This window comes from Salvelinus namaycush, chromosome 12 (genome assembly GCF_016432855.1).
Source record: "Salvelinus namaycush isolate Seneca chromosome 12, SaNama_1.0, whole genome shotgun sequence".
Lineage (NCBI taxonomy): Eukaryota > Metazoa > Chordata > Actinopteri > Salmoniformes > Salmonidae > Salvelinus > Salvelinus namaycush.
The window spans coordinates 47760866-47776371 of record NC_052318.1 but is presented as its reverse complement, the minus strand read 5'-3'; the positions used below and the strand labels follow the sequence as shown (position 1 = coordinate 47776371).

The window sequence follows — 15506 nt, the reverse complement described above, 5'->3', positions numbered from 1 at the left end:
GTGGTTTGGGTTAGGTTAGCTGTAGTCATGGTTACTCACCGTGGTTTGGGTTAGTTAAGTGTAGTCATGGTAACTCAGCATGGTTAGGGTTAGTTAGCTGTAGTCATGGTAACTCACCGTGGTTTTCCGCGAGGTTGGTACCCCAGTATGAACTTCCCTGGCAGGTCTTTACAGGCTGAGACAAAATAAGGGATGAATGCAGGCTTTTCCTTTTTACACCTAATCAACAACTCCTCCATTTTCTACACAGACCGAGGGAGGAAGAGAAAGAAAGAGGGTCAGAAAAGATGAGTGGATGAATAAAAAGACATGTCGCTCTATAAATAGAGAACAATATAACTAAACAATTGTCACTGGAGAGATTAAACATGTTTTATAGACAGAAAGGAGGTTAGTTTCTTTGTAAGTCTTTGTAAAACAAATACTCTGTGAGATACTTGAGGTTGATCAAAATAAACACGAATACTCTGTGCCACTTCCTGTGGTTATGACAATATTCACACCACCATACCTTCTTGTCCCCTCCGTTACAGTCCTGGAAGTACTTATGTCCCAGGAGGTCGCGAGCAAACGCTGCCATTGGCTGAATATAACGAGCTGTGATCTCATCAAGATCCTCAAACTCCTACAGAAAGAGAGACAAATAAATAAATATTTGTTTGAGATTCAAAACACAATTAAATGGACAGTTGACCCAAATGGCCCTGTGACTGTCATTCCTTGTGACAGGTCCTGTGACTGACAGGTCACTAGGTGTTGTACTGAGGTCGTTTAGTATTTTACAAAATGTCTAAATTGCTTAGACGTTTTTCATACATACATTCTTTTTTGCTCGTTTGCCTTGCATAAAAAAATTATAATCCGTTAAACAGTAAATCAACTTTGTATGGCCTAAAATTGACTGTGAAGCTCAGCAAAGTCATTTATAGATGATTTGAACGTGATGCGCCAAAAATGCTAATCTCGGTCCCATGACTTGAATGTGATTTGTGCCACAAATGCTAAAACGTTAGCATGTGGAAGCATTTATGGATTGCTGTCATACCTTGTCCATAGACTGCTTACAGGGTAAGGAAACCAATATGTAATTTTGCATTTTGGGTGAACTATCCCTTTAAAGGCTAAATATATAGAAAACATTCTGCCATAGAGTGGCGAGGAGGAGCTCCGCGGACCCATAGTGTCTGGAATTCATTTAGCCATTGCAATCTGTAGAGTTGCTAGTTTTCCCTGGTCAATTAACCCATAACATTCCTGGATTACTCGTTATATTAATAAAGTCCGATTTTATCAACAAATTTGAGAAAGCAAGGCAGTTAACCCGCAACAACAACTGCTCCCCGGGCGTTGATGACGTGGATATTAATTAAGGCAGCCTCCCGCACCTCTCTGATTCATTTCGGTTGAGCATCTCTTCAGTTTGAATGCATTAATTTTTATTTTTACCCCCTTTTTTAAATCTGATCTCATTGCTGGAACTCCATGGGCTCGGGAGCCGAAAATCTCGTCATGTGTCCTCCGAAACATGACCGCCAAACGGTGCTTCTTCACTTAACCCGGAACCCGGCCGCACCAATGTGTCGGAGGAAACACCATTCAACTGACGACCGAAGTCAGCCTGCAGGCGCCCGGCCCGCCACGAGAGTGCAATGAGCCAAGTTAAGCCCCCCCCCCCCCCCCCCCGGACAACGCTGGACCAATTGTGCGAAGCCCTATGGGACTCCCAATCATGGCCGGTTGTGACACAGCCTGGGATCGAACCCGGGTCTGTAGTGATGCAGTGCGCTAGATGGCCGCGCCACTCCGGAGGCCTCTGAAGGCATTAATATTGCATTCAACAACATTGTAGTTACTCCACAATACTAACCTAATTGACAGAGTGAAAAGGAAGAAGCCTGTACAGAATAAAAATATTCCAAAACATGCATCCGGTTTGCAACAAGGCACTAAAGAAATACTGAAAAAATGTGGTAAAGCAATTCCCGTTTTGTCTTGACTACAAAGTGTTATGTTTGGGGAAAATCCACAGAGTACCACTCCATATTTTCAAGCATTGTGGTGGCTGCATCATGTTATGGATATGCTTGTAATCGTTAAGTACTGGGGAGTTTCTCAGGATAAAAAATAAACGGAAAGGAGTTAAGCACAGGCAAGATCCGCGAGGAAAACCTGGTTCAGTCTGCCTTCCACCAGACACCGGGAAATGAAATGAATTAACCTTTCAGCAGGACAATAACCTAAAACACAAGGCCAAATCTATACTGGTTACCAAGAAGACTGAATGTTCCTGAGTGGCCGGTTTACAGTTTTGAAAATCTATGGCAAGTATTGTGTGTAGATCACTGAGATTTTGTTTTGTTTAATCCGTTTGGAATTCGGGCTGTAACGCAACATGTGGAATAAGTCAAAGGGTATGAATACTTTCTGAAGGTACTGTATCTCATCGTGCCAAGCGGGGAGAGGCTGCCCATTGTCACAGTTCCAAGACTAGTTACTTTCCGGCGAATTTCTAAGTTACATGATTGTATAACTAACAAAGGAGTTTTAAAGTGCAGTATATATGAAGTTTGGCGCCAGCTGGGCACACATGCGCACTAGGCTAATTCAGGAGACAGATTGTAGTTTTTATGCCCTGATATCAGGAGCTGGCAGCGAAAAGTTTTATTAAACAATTCAGAGACTGAAATGAATAAATCAGATGACTTATATTTAAGCGGAACAAACTGATATACAATCCCGAAATCAGCTGTACCTGTCAATAGTAAAACAAAGTTTAAAACGATATCTGTGTGAACCCTGAATACAGAAAATGCATGGTGAATTCACTTCCTTACCCCTATATTGCCTTTGTTGCTAAACTTTTTAAATGTTTGCCTAATTACTATTTACGTGACAAAAAGCAATGTATAGTGTAGTAGAGAATCATCTTACTATAATTCAATGTGAAATATATTTTAAATAACTAGAGATATCGTATTTTCAGCAGTTCGAAGCTGATGTACAAAACCTAAAGTAAAAAGACGCAAAAAAAAAAAAAGGATGGACAGGAAGCATAGAAATACCGCACATAGAAAGGATCTTCCGCGTATCAAACTTGCTTTCAATGACAGACCTATAACTCACTTTTCTATGTGAATTTGGTCGGATCTCTTTAAGCATGTGAATAATGCACGCGCGTACACACTTTGCGCGCGTGTCACTGAGGTACCTCTGTGTAGATCCAGAGTGTGTGTCCCAGGCTGAAGGCGTTCTCCTTGCCCTCCTCTCTCACATCCACATGCTGGTAGATACCATCAGCCACCTACAACAAGAATTAGCATCCCAAAACAATAATCAATCAACTAACCAACCTGGTGGTCCATGAATGAACATTACATATATTACAAGCCTCTGTCAATACACTCATTGAAAGCACTCCTCCCTTTCCCCCTCTCCCTCCATACCTTCCATGTGACAGTGAGGTGGTTTTCTCCCTTGCTGCTGGGCCTGATTACAACATCTCCCTGGTCCATGGACTCCATCATCTTCTCAGCCTGCTTGAAGTTGATGTTGTGAAACGATGGATGGGCGATCACACGTTTTATATAGGCTAGGGAGCGGGAGAAAAGGGAGCAGGAAAGAGGGTGGAAAGACAGACAGAGGAAGGAGAGGAAAGTGAGAAAGGGACGAGTAAGGTTAAGTTCAAATAAATGTAAAAAAAATCATTTTCAGTTTTTTAATGCACACTTTCTCCTCTTCTCCATTCCTGCATGTGCTGCAAGGAGGGGGTCATTGCCTAGGCAACCAAAGACTTGTTTGCTACAAAACCTTGCTTGTTTCAACAAGGTGCAAAAAAGTTTAATGCCCATGTTACTGTAGAGTCCATGTTACACCAGAAACGGATGCCCGGCCGTCCCATCTTCAGTCAGCTGTTCTTTCCACAAAAAAGTGTTTTAAGTCATTATGTTATTTTCATGACAGTCTTCATCCATAACCGTCGATTACACTGTTACACGGTAATTGTGCCAGCCCTAACTGGCTCTGACAGTTTATTCTCTGTATACTATTGTTTACTCGTCGTGTATACCTACTGGTTCTCTGTTGCTTCTTCTTGAGTTCCTCCTCTGCCTTAGTGTCTTCTGTCTCTGCATCAAAGTCGTAGTAGGTGTCCTTAGGAAGCTTCCACTCGTTGTTCTTATCCATCAGGTCAGACGTACGACACGTCAGGTCCACGTTGAACTTCTCAATGTCAATCTTCATGATGCGACAGTGTACTGTCATACCCACCTGGGAGAGGGAGGAGGGGAGACGGGTGAACACTTGTACAGGAACTCAACTAACTCCTGGAAACAACTGTAGAAGATTTCTCTTACCCAAGGCCTAGAGAGCTACAAGACCTGCATGATTACTTGATTCAGATGTGTTAGTGCTGGACGGTGTGTGTGTGTGTGAGAAAGAGAGAGATAGCGTGTGAATGGGCAGCTGTGTCTCACCTTGACCCTCTCCTCAGGATGCTTGACCACCTTGTCACTGAGGAACTTGGTGGGGATGAAGCCCTGGACACCGTTGTCCATTCGAGACCTCACACCGATGGCCTGGCCTGGACACGATCCACTGTCAAAATGGTTCCACACCTAGCAGAGAGAGGGGAAGAGGAGACAGGAAGGGAGAGAGAAGGAGGAAGGGAGCGAGCGAGAGAAAAACAGATAGAGGAGAAAGAAAGCAATAGGAAGATGTGGGGAAGGGGCAGGGAGAGAGAGGAATAAGAAGAGGAACACAAACCAAAACATAGAACAGAAGTTTCCTCTAAAGTCTCCAAATCTTTTATTTCCAAAACCACCATTTAAAGTCATCAATGGGTAATGAGGGAAATGAGCGAGAGGCTTAAAGTCAGAAGCCATGGGGTGAGGGTCTCTCACCTCGCTGAGTTCAGGGAAGTTGTCCTGTTGACAGAAGGGGCACTGCCACAGCCCGGTAGAGTCGTTCCTGATGGCCTGGTCATAACTCTCCCCTTGTGGGCGCCGGTGAGCAATGCCTGTCACGACACTGGTGATCAGCTTACCTGGAGACGAACGGGGAGGGAGAGGAGAGATAAGGTCGTGAGTATGTGAGCAGTATTTGTGTTAGCTACATAGAATGTAAAGGTGTGTGTATGTAAACTTGGCAAAAAAATAAACGTCCTCTCACTGTCAACTGCGTTTATTTTCAGTGAACTTAACATGTGTAAATATTTGTATGAACATAACAAAGTATCAACAACTGAGACATAAACTGAACAAGTTCCACAGACATGTGACTAACAGAAATGGAATAATGTGTCCCTGAACAAAGGGGGGCCAAAATCAAAAGTAACAGTCAGTATCTGGTGTGGCCACCAGCTGCATTAAGTAGTGCAGTGCATCTCCTCCTCATGGACTGCACCAGATTTGCCAGTTCTTGCTGTGAGATGTTACCCCACTCTTCCACGAAGGCACCTGCAAGTTATCGGACATATCTTGGTGGGGAATAGCCCTAGCCCTCACCCTCCGATCCAACAGGTCCCAGACGTGCTCAATGGGATTGAGATCTGGGATCTTCGCTGGCCATGGCAGAACACTGACATTCCTGTCTTGCAGGAAATCACACACAGAACGAGCAGTATGGCTGGTGGCATTGTCATGCTGGAGGGTCATGTCAGGATGAGCCTGCAGGAAGGGTACCACATGAGGGAGGAGGATGTCTTCCCTGTAACGCACAGCGTTGAGATTGCCTGCAATGACAACAAGCTCAGTCCGATGATGCTGTGACACAACGCCCCAGACCATGACGGACCCTCCACCTCCAAATCAATCCCGCTCCAGAGTACAGGCCTCGGTGTAACGCTCATTCCTTCAACGATAAACGCGAATCCGACCATCACCCCTGGTGAGACAAAACCGCGACTCGTCAGTAAAGAGCACTTTTGCCGGTTCTGTCTGGTCCAGCGACGGTGGGTTTGTGCCCATAGGCGACGTTGTTGCCGGTGATGTCTGGTGAGGACCTGCCTTACAACAGGCCTACAAGCCCTCAGTCCAGCCTCTCTCAGCCTATTGCGGACAGTCTGAGCACTGATCCTGTCCGTCCTGTCTCCCTGTAGCTGTTTTAGGCATCTCACAGTACGGACATTGCAATTTATTGCCCTGGCCACATCTGCAGTCCTCATGCCTCCTTGCAGCATGCCTAAGGCACGTTCACGCAGATGAGCAGGGACCCTGGACATCTTTCTTTTGGTGTTTTTCAGAGTCAGTAGAAAGGCCTCTTTAGTGTCCTAAGATTTCGTAACTGTGACCTTAATTGCCTACCGTCTGTAAGCTGTTAGTATCTTAACGACCGATCCACAGGTGCATGTTCATTAATTGTTTATGGTTCACTGAACAAGCATGGGAAACTGTGTTAAAACCCTTTACAATGAAGATCTGTGAAGCTACTTGGATTTTTACGAATTATCTTTGAAAGACAGGGTCCTTCTTTTTATGCTGAGTTTATGTGTGTTACCTATGTAGAAGATGTGTGTGTTACCTATATAGAACGTCTCAGGTGTCTCCTTGGTGAGCAGGTTAAACACCTCCTCTGTGTTAGGAGCTCTGTAGGGAACTCTCAGGTCCTTATACCTGCAGCTCAACTCAGCACGGATATCATACAGCGTTATGCCCTTGTTACCATAACCCTACAGGGAAAGGGAGAATAAAGGTTAATATATGTCAGCGATATAGAGCTTGTTACCATAACTGTACAGAGGAGAATAACATATATCATTAGTGATGAGTGGAAAAATAAATACAGTAACATGTTGGTGATATATCGCAATATTATTCTGGACAATATCACAATATTATTTTTTGCGCTAGTCGGCTGTACCTGCACCAAACTCGATTTGTTTTCAGTACTTTTATTTCCATGACTGATCAAAACTTTTCTCATGGCTCTCTTGTCCCTCTGCAGCAGAAATATGGTGAGCAATATGTTTGGAACATCGAATCACAAAATCGCAGTATGGAATCGCAATACATAATACATAGGGTGTTCAATCAAAAACAAATATTTTGACCAATTGGTTAATTGTGTAGATAATCCTCTAAGAAAACCTCATGTCTCTATCATAATCTGCTTGAAATGTAAGAGTTTTTACCCTTGTAGGATGTCCAGAATTAGGGTGACTAAATCAATGGAGGTCAGAGAAAAAAAGTGGCAGAAAAACATAAAAATGACATCGCGTCAGCTAGGCTGGATTCTGTGCAAAAATTAAGGCTACTGGCTACCTGACAGGCTCACTTTCCCGTTGAACTCGTCATCTTCTCAAATCTGCAGGACATAAAAAAAATATATAGAGGTAAGATGAATATCGATTGAGACATGACGTAGTATTTTCATATTTAGGATACGCTTTTCATATTAATTCGAAATTACTGTTCTTTTTCCAAAGATTTTACACAAAAACAAGTGTATCTCTATGAAATGTCAACAGTGCACTGAGTGTACCGTAAGTTTTCACATTTAATTCAGCTCGTCATGCTAATTTAGCTTTTTGCGACTCACGGAAACAACTTTGAAGACAGCATAAAACGTAAAAGAAGCTGTTCCAAGAAACCTGCATCGCTATGTCAACAGAGCTCTGTGCTTATTATCGGATTTATTAGGTTACGAAATCCAACTTTTTGGATATAATACTAATGATATGTTCGAGAGAACCCACTGAACAATTCAGAACATGAATAGTCATATTTGTCTTGATAAAATGTATTTTATAACATAAGGAAGTAAAACTATCACCACCAAAGCGTGTTTTCACCCACTCTGGGCAGAGTGGCTGGACACCCTACAATAGATATCGGCCCTTAAATTACGTGATAATATTGTATCGTGAGGTCCCTGTCAATTCCCAGCACACATATACATCTCATACAGTGATATAGAGCTTGTTACCATAACCCTACATAAGAGAATAACATACACTACCCTATGTATTTATTTTGACAGTTTTATGTTCCCAAAAGACAACCTCAAAATGTCGTCGCTCACAGAAAAGGGAACTAACAAAGATACTCAGACTAAAAAAAACAAAGGGTTTCAAACGGGGTTCTGAAAGATACCCATGGTGGTATACACTTAAAGTTAGAAAAGCAACAGGGAGGGGGGGTTTATAACCCACTAGATTGAACTCAGAAAAGACACTAAAGGAAATAAACACAGACTTAGGATAGGGTGTAAAACAGAGCAAAACAATATGGAGAAAAATAAACGGGGGGAGACACAAAACTCAGGCTTCTTTTGGTTAATTAAAGTGGTGGCGCTGTAAATCGTATCTCCGCTAAGGTGAGGTGTAGCTTTTCCAACGTCTCCTCTCCAACTGATGCACTGGGCCAGCAGGTCTTAAAAACCAGCTTGGTCAGCACAGGTGAAACACATCCTGACTAATGAGGTGACTCCAATCAGTGTGCCACACCTAATCAACCCCGAAATGGATAGAGAAACCAAAATCCATAACAAATCTCCCTTTAAGACAACAAATATACAGGGGGTTCTGAAATTGACACCCTAAAATACAGAGCTAAATTGTATGCTCAAATAAATGGGGAAATTATATTTTATACTAATGCAATTGCTCAGAGAAAGTGATTTTGTTTAAGTATATTTTTTTTCTCAGAAAGGTTGGGGTCAACAATATTGACACCCCTAAAGATTCTTACTAATAAAGTAGTCCAAAGTTTTAGTATTTGGTCCCATATTCCTAGCACGCAAATGACTACATCAAAGTTGGTAAATAAGAATGGTAAATAATGTAGTGTCAGTTTGGTCTCACTTTTATTATAAATACGAATATGGTTCTAAACACTTCTAAGGCAAGTCAGTTAAGAACAAATTTCTTATTTACAATGACGGCCTACCACGGCCAAACCCTAACCCGGACGACGCTGCGCCAATTGTGCGCCGCCCTATGAGACTCCCAATCACGGCCGGTTGTGATACAGCCTGGAATCGTCCCAGGGTCTATAGTCACGCCTCTAGCACTGAGATGCAGTGCCTTAGCCCACTGCGCCAGTCGGGAGCCCATTAATGTGGATGCTACCATGATTACGCATAATCCTGAATGAATCGTGAATAATGATGAGTGAGAAAGAGGGTCAAAGACCATACCCAAGACATGCTAACCTTAATGCTAATTGATGTATTAGTATAAACCAATATAATTTTCCAATTTTGAGCATACAACATTGCTCAGTATTTGAATGATTTATTTTATGCAGTTATTATTGCTCATCTTTATCAAGGGTGTCAATTTCAGACCCCACAGTATACCCACGTACATGTTGGACAAAGTTTGCTCACAACCAAAATACATCTAAATGAGTCGCTCAGTTTGACAGCCCGTTTCTCTTTGATTTAACCAGTGTTAACTGTCTGTCAACACCAATTTTATTTTATAAATTGCCTTCAGAAAGTATTCATACCGCTTGACGTATACCTACATTTTGCTGTGTTAACCTGAATTCAAGATGGATTACATACATATTTTTCCTCACCCATCTACACACAACACCCCATAATGACAAAGTGAAAACATGTTTTCAGAATTCTTTTTACATTTATTGTTATTGAAAATTAAATACAGAAATATCAAATTTTTTATAAGTATTCACACCTCTGAGTCAATACATGTTAGTCTTTCTGGATAAGTTTCTAAGACCTTTGCACACCTGGATTGTGCAATTTTTGCACATTATTCTTTAAGAAATTATTCAAACTATGTCATGTTGGTTGGATAGACAGCCATTTTCAAGTCTTGTCAAGACGATTTAAGCCAAACTGTAACTAGGCCATTCAGAATGTCGTCTTGGTAAGGAACTTGAGTGTATATTTGGCCTTGTGACTAAGGTTATTGTCCTGCTGAAAGGTGAATTTGTTCATTTCTTTGCCACATTTGTAGCAGTATTACTTTAGTGACTTATTGCAAACAGGATGCATGTTTTAGAATATTTGTATTCTATACAGGCCTCCTTCTTTTCACTCTGTCATTTAGGTTAGTATTGTGGAGTAACTACAACGTTATTGATCCATCCTCAGTTTTCTCCTACCTAGCCTTTGACACATTATTTACCATTCATTTCTATTGGGCACAACGTAATCTGAAACACAACCAAAACAAACTGCAAATGTATCCAACAAGTTTGTAGAGTCACAAGCTTGATGTAGTCACTTCGGGCTAGTAATATGGGACAAAATACTAAACTTGACAACTTTTAAATGTTTTTATTATTATTTGTTGTACTTTTTACCCCTTTTTCGTGATATCCAATTGGTAGTTACAGTCTTGTCCCATCGCTGCAACTCCCGTACGGACTTGGGTGAGGCGAAGGTCGAGAGCCATGCGTCCTCCAAATACGCGACCCTGCCAAGCTGCACTACTTCTTGACAAACTGCCCGCTTAACCTGGAAGCCAGCCGCACCAATGTGTCGGAGGAAACACAGTACAACTGCCGACCGTGTCAGCGTGCATTGCGCCCGGCCTGCCACAGCAGTCACTAGAGCACGATGGGACAAGGACATCTCGGCCGGCCAAACCCTCCCCTAACCCGAACGACCCTGGGCCAATTGTGCATCGCCTCATGGGTTTCCCGGTCGCAAAAACCCTCATGGGTTTCCGGGATCGAACCCGGATCTGTAGTGACGCCTCAAGCACTGCGGTGCAGTGCCTTAGACCTCACTTTCGACTACTTTAACATAAGTGAATTAAACAAATACTTATGACACCTTCAAAATGCGGGGGACTAGATACACCAATCGCTTTCATTTCTGAATGGTAGAACAGATATACATGTATGCCCTCAAATAAAAAGTGACATTCTGTACTGTCGCCTCAAATAAAACATTTGATCACAAATCCAAAATGCTGGAGTATAGAGCCAAATTAAACGTTTCAACTTCACTGTCCAAGTAAATATGTAGGGGAGTGTAAATCGTGCAGTGTGATGCCCTTGTTACCATAACCCTACAGGAGAGAACAGAGGTAAGATGGATAACAAGGGGAATATATCATACAAATAATGTTTGTAACCCTGCAGGGGAGAGGACAAGGTGAGAGGACATGGCATGATGTTCTTATAAACGTAACCCAGCAAGGATTGGACAGGTGAGAGGTCATTGAAAAGGTATATGTGGAGAGAATAAGGTTCTCAGGGGATTTAAGAACAACATATAAGACAGGAAGACACACACAACCCCTCCAACACACCCTCCTGTCCGTACCTGTCTCTCCAGCTCCTCAGCGAAGGCATCCAGGTCCAGGTCTTTGAGTCGCTCTGGGTTTTCCAGGATTTCCTCTAGCGCACCGGCTGGGTTGGCGTCCTCCGCGGACTCATCGTATTCCAGAGCGTCAACCGCCATCTTCCTGGCCCACTCATACGTCTCCGGGTGCACCCTGGACCCGTCCAGAACCTCGATGTATGAGTCCGTACTGCATAGGGGGAAAGGGACTGAGTTAGAACCAACATTATACCAAGAGCATACAAAACAACTGTCAATTATTGGACATAAAAATGTAAAATACATATTTTTCGTAGGAATACGCAGTGGGGGAAGAACATTCTAGGTAGCAAAAAAAACTCCGTCCAAATATAACTTTTTGCCCTTCACACACAGAGAGAGAGAGATAGACACACGTACCTGTCTCCAAGCGAGGCGGTGTCTATCTTGATGAAGCCGGCACAGTTGATGAAGACCTTGGGGCCCATGTGACACATGGTGACCAGCTGAGTCCTGTTCTCCAAACGAGTGTTGTTCTGTTTTAGGATCTGGGGAGAGACATCGCTGGTATACTAATACTGTAAAAATGTCTAATGTTGCTCCTTTACATAGGACAAAGGACTACATACACATTAGCATGACACAGGACTCGCTTCGGAGAGGGCGAGACACAATACAGACCGTGTACAGACACGGAGCAAGTAGATATACTGAACACGGCTCTGACTCAAAACCTGCAGGCAGGCAGACACAGAGAGCGAGAGACAAAGACGGACCTTGAGCAGGTGCGATCCCTTCCTTTGTCCGAGGCCACAGACGAACTGGACCAGGCTCTGTGTGTAGGGGTGAGATATGGCCCTGTTCACATCCACCCCCACCTCGTTGACCCGGTTTATAAACTCACAGTACAGAGCATTCAGCAGGTCCTCCTTTACTACATGCTCCTGAGAGGGTAGGGAGGGGAGAGAGGGAGAGAGGTGGGGAGGGGAGAAAGAAAGGGTACCATAAAATCAACATACCACGAAGGCCACTGAGTATTGATAACTTTTCCCTGACAATATTCAAGCAGATCTAGGATTGGGTCCCCCGTGTCCATTTAATCTTATTAATTATGATCTAAATTAAACAACATATAAGATTGCTATATCAGCACTTCCACTCTGAGGCTATATGAATATGGGTCCTGATGACACATCACACACACTCAGTGTCTCACCTGAAGAGGGTGTAGTTTGAGGCAGAGGATGTCTTCGTCTGTGCTGCAGACCTGAGCGTACTCCACCATGGGATCCTGGATCTTCCTGGCTACGGACACGGCCTGACGCAGCAGCGGCGGGTAGTCCCTGAAGTCAGTCTGGAGCGAGAGAGAATAGGGAAGGAGGGAGGAGTCATGAGTATGGTTAGATGTGTCATCAGATGTGTGTGTGTATACGTAGCTATGCATTCATGCTGTGTCAAAACAGACTTGTTGATTTCTTGCAGTTCATGTGGACTGTGTGTGTGTGTGTGTGTGTGTGTGTGTGTGTGTGCGTGCGTGCGTGCGTGCGTGCGTGCGTGCGCGTATACGGAGGGTGTGTACCTGAGATTTCGTGCTGTTCATGTAAAGCATGGCCAGTTCGTTGTCCACCAGCTCCACTCCCACAGCAGGTAGAGAAGACTCCTGCTCCAACTCACTCACTGTCCTCTTAATGTCCTCCATTATCATGTGGGCATCTCTACACACACACGCACCAAACACGCACGCCAAAAAAGCCCTTTACCGTAGGTATCCAAAAATAAACCAACGAGAACCAACTCCAACTTTTTCTTCTCAATTGTGGTCAGTAGTTGGAGAAGGCTCACCTATTCTCCCCGGCAACAGCCACCACGTGAGGCTTCTTACTGGTCAGGAACTTCTTCAGGTTCTCAATGTCCTGGAGCTGAGGAGACCAAACACTACAATAATACGCTCCATGATAATAATCATATGAATGAAAGTCTGAAATAAAAGACTGAGTAGAACAAAATAAAATGAGACAAAATCTAAAGATTAACAGGTTGGTGACAGTAGCTGAATAAACAAACCCAAAGTGTGGACTGTATTATCTCCTGGAATACATGATGCTTCCAAAGTGAGAAAACGTGTATTTCTTTACTTTTGGTGACCTATCTTTTGATACAACTACACTGACGAAGTGATGAATGCATGGCTAAATGATAAGATGGCATGAGAGGTGGACAGAGGAGAGGAGAGGTTGTACCTTTTTGTCCCTCTCGTCCTCCCTCCATGCATTCCTCCTCTTCAGGAAGTAAGGCAGACGGAGGAAGTCCACCACCTCTCCCTCTCCGTTGATCAGAGAACAGAACACTGGCGTGTCTCTACGGTAACAGAATTACAACTTTCAGTTATTATTAATGCATATGGTATACAATAAGTTGGAGGACACCACAAACAAACAAAACGTGCTCACACACACCGCCTTCCCTTTTGCGCAAACAAACACACACACACACACACACACACACACACACACACACACACACACACACACACACACACACACACACACACACACACACACACACACACACACCTGCTGTCTGCAAAGGCCACTCCCAGGACTCTGATGCCTTTTCCTTGACTCTCATCCATCAGATCATCATCCTCCTCCTCCGCCTGCTGGTCTGGTCTGTAGGGAGCCACCTTCAACCAGTTATACAGCCTCCTGCAACACGACTGGACCAGACAATATCACAGTGTAAACAAACCTACACCTTCAACCAGTCATACAGCCTCCTGCAACACGACTAGGGTCAAAGGTGAACCGGAAGAGGAATAATACACCACTGTGACCAAAATGTACACTAAAGCTTGAAATGGATGTTTATTCACAACATGTGCTGGAACATCGGCTCTTCTAAATTGAAATTCACAATATCATGAAAAGTCAAAAGAAATCTCCAATGATCAAGTTACGCCAACTCTTGAGGTATTCAACAGTGTATGGAATACATGATACTGAGTCCTGGATGTAGCTAGGTGTGCTGTAACACTATCAAGTATATACCTTGATGATGTTGTCCTTCGCCTCTGCGATGAGTTTGTTCTTGAGTTCCTTGGCCATCTGAGGGTAGAGGAACTGTGTGAGGGAGCGTTCGATGGCCAGGGTCCTCTGTCTGTTCCACTCCTGCACCTGGTGGCTGAACTCATCTCTGTAATAGAATTGCTTGATCTCATCAAAGTACGTCTGGTCACCTGCAAACCTGGGGGAGGGGGGGTGGATAGGAAGGGAGGGAGAGAGAGAAAAACTATTATGAAATAACAGAGCAGAAGCCTTTAGCCTTGTTCTGAAACAAACCAGCGGAACAGACTAAATAAATATTTTGCACAATTGACCATTCCAGGAGACAAGGGTTAACTCAAAGGTCGTCTTCCCCATACCCTTTAACCCCTATGAGAGTGATGCCCTTCGCCTTACCCTTTGACCCCTAGGAGGTCGATGCAGATGTCAATGGTGAGAAGGCCCTCCTCCTCAGCCTGGCACATCTTTAAAAACTGTTCTCCGTTCAGCTCCTTCACTGGCTTGTTTTTCAGGTACTTGAAGGAGTAGCCAAAATGGGCCTCATCCATATCCTAATAACAAACCGGAGGTCAATTAACATGGCATGGTACAAAGAAGATAATGTCTTAACCCTTTATACTGGTGGGAATGAACCTAGATGGATAGGGCTTCATTTAAATTTTCTTAAAGAAATATGAAAAGCATATGTATAACCATTAGGGATGTAACGATTCACCAATAAGCATCGGTCCGCGATTCAAATGTTTAAGATACAAGTGTATCAGTCTGCGGACCCCAAACCGATCCAAATTTAGCAGGCGTCTGTCAGAAAATCGATTAAAATGTTACAAATCGCCGGTTCACATTCTACCTTCCGAAAATACCCATTTTGTGATAACTGATGTGTCCTCTTTCAGTGTCGAACTGCATGTAACTGTGTTGACAGTCATTGCTCTACATACATTTTCCATGATGAACAACCCCCGGCAATATCAGTAGAGCCTGACTGATTTACCGGTTGACCGATATTAGCCTTTTACAGGTGTATTTGTATGTGTTTAATCCACCGTAAAGGACCGATATAAAATGAGGAGAAAACGATTGAAAAAAAAGCTGTTCATAGAATTTCACTTGTTTTTTTGCATTTCATTATTTATTCTGAAGAGGGTGCTCTTTACATGACTATAAACCCATTTTGTAATGGCAAGCTACAGCAAGACTGGACAC

The 15506-nt window shown here is 43.4% G+C and overlaps 1 protein-coding gene across 1 annotated transcript in view; it reads right to left on the bottom strand.

Annotated features, from left to right (window-relative positions):
• LOC120057358 (transcription elongation factor SPT6) overlaps positions 1–15506 on the bottom strand; it is a 60210-nt gene that overhangs the window by 21666 nt on the left and 23038 nt on the right. The window contains exons 16-33 of the mRNA XM_039005948.1: positions 14697–14851; positions 14286–14481; positions 13812–13954; positions 13479–13596; positions 13081–13157; positions 12818–12953; positions 12455–12592; positions 12015–12182; positions 11659–11786; positions 11242–11449; positions 6517–6664; positions 4899–5041; positions 4473–4613; positions 4071–4266; positions 3444–3589; positions 3209–3301; positions 512–625; positions 118–242 (exon numbers count right to left, since the gene is read on the bottom strand). Of these exons, the coding sequence (XP_038861876.1) occupies positions 118–242; positions 512–625; positions 3209–3301; positions 3444–3589; positions 4071–4266; positions 4473–4613; positions 4899–5041; positions 6517–6664; positions 11242–11449; positions 11659–11786; positions 12015–12182; positions 12455–12592; positions 12818–12953; positions 13081–13157; positions 13479–13596; positions 13812–13954; positions 14286–14481; positions 14697–14851 (2573 nt within the window). The remainder of the gene's footprint in view (positions 1–117; positions 243–511; positions 626–3208; positions 3302–3443; positions 3590–4070; positions 4267–4472; positions 4614–4898; positions 5042–6516; positions 6665–11241; positions 11450–11658; positions 11787–12014; positions 12183–12454; positions 12593–12817; positions 12954–13080; positions 13158–13478; positions 13597–13811; positions 13955–14285; positions 14482–14696; positions 14852–15506) is intronic.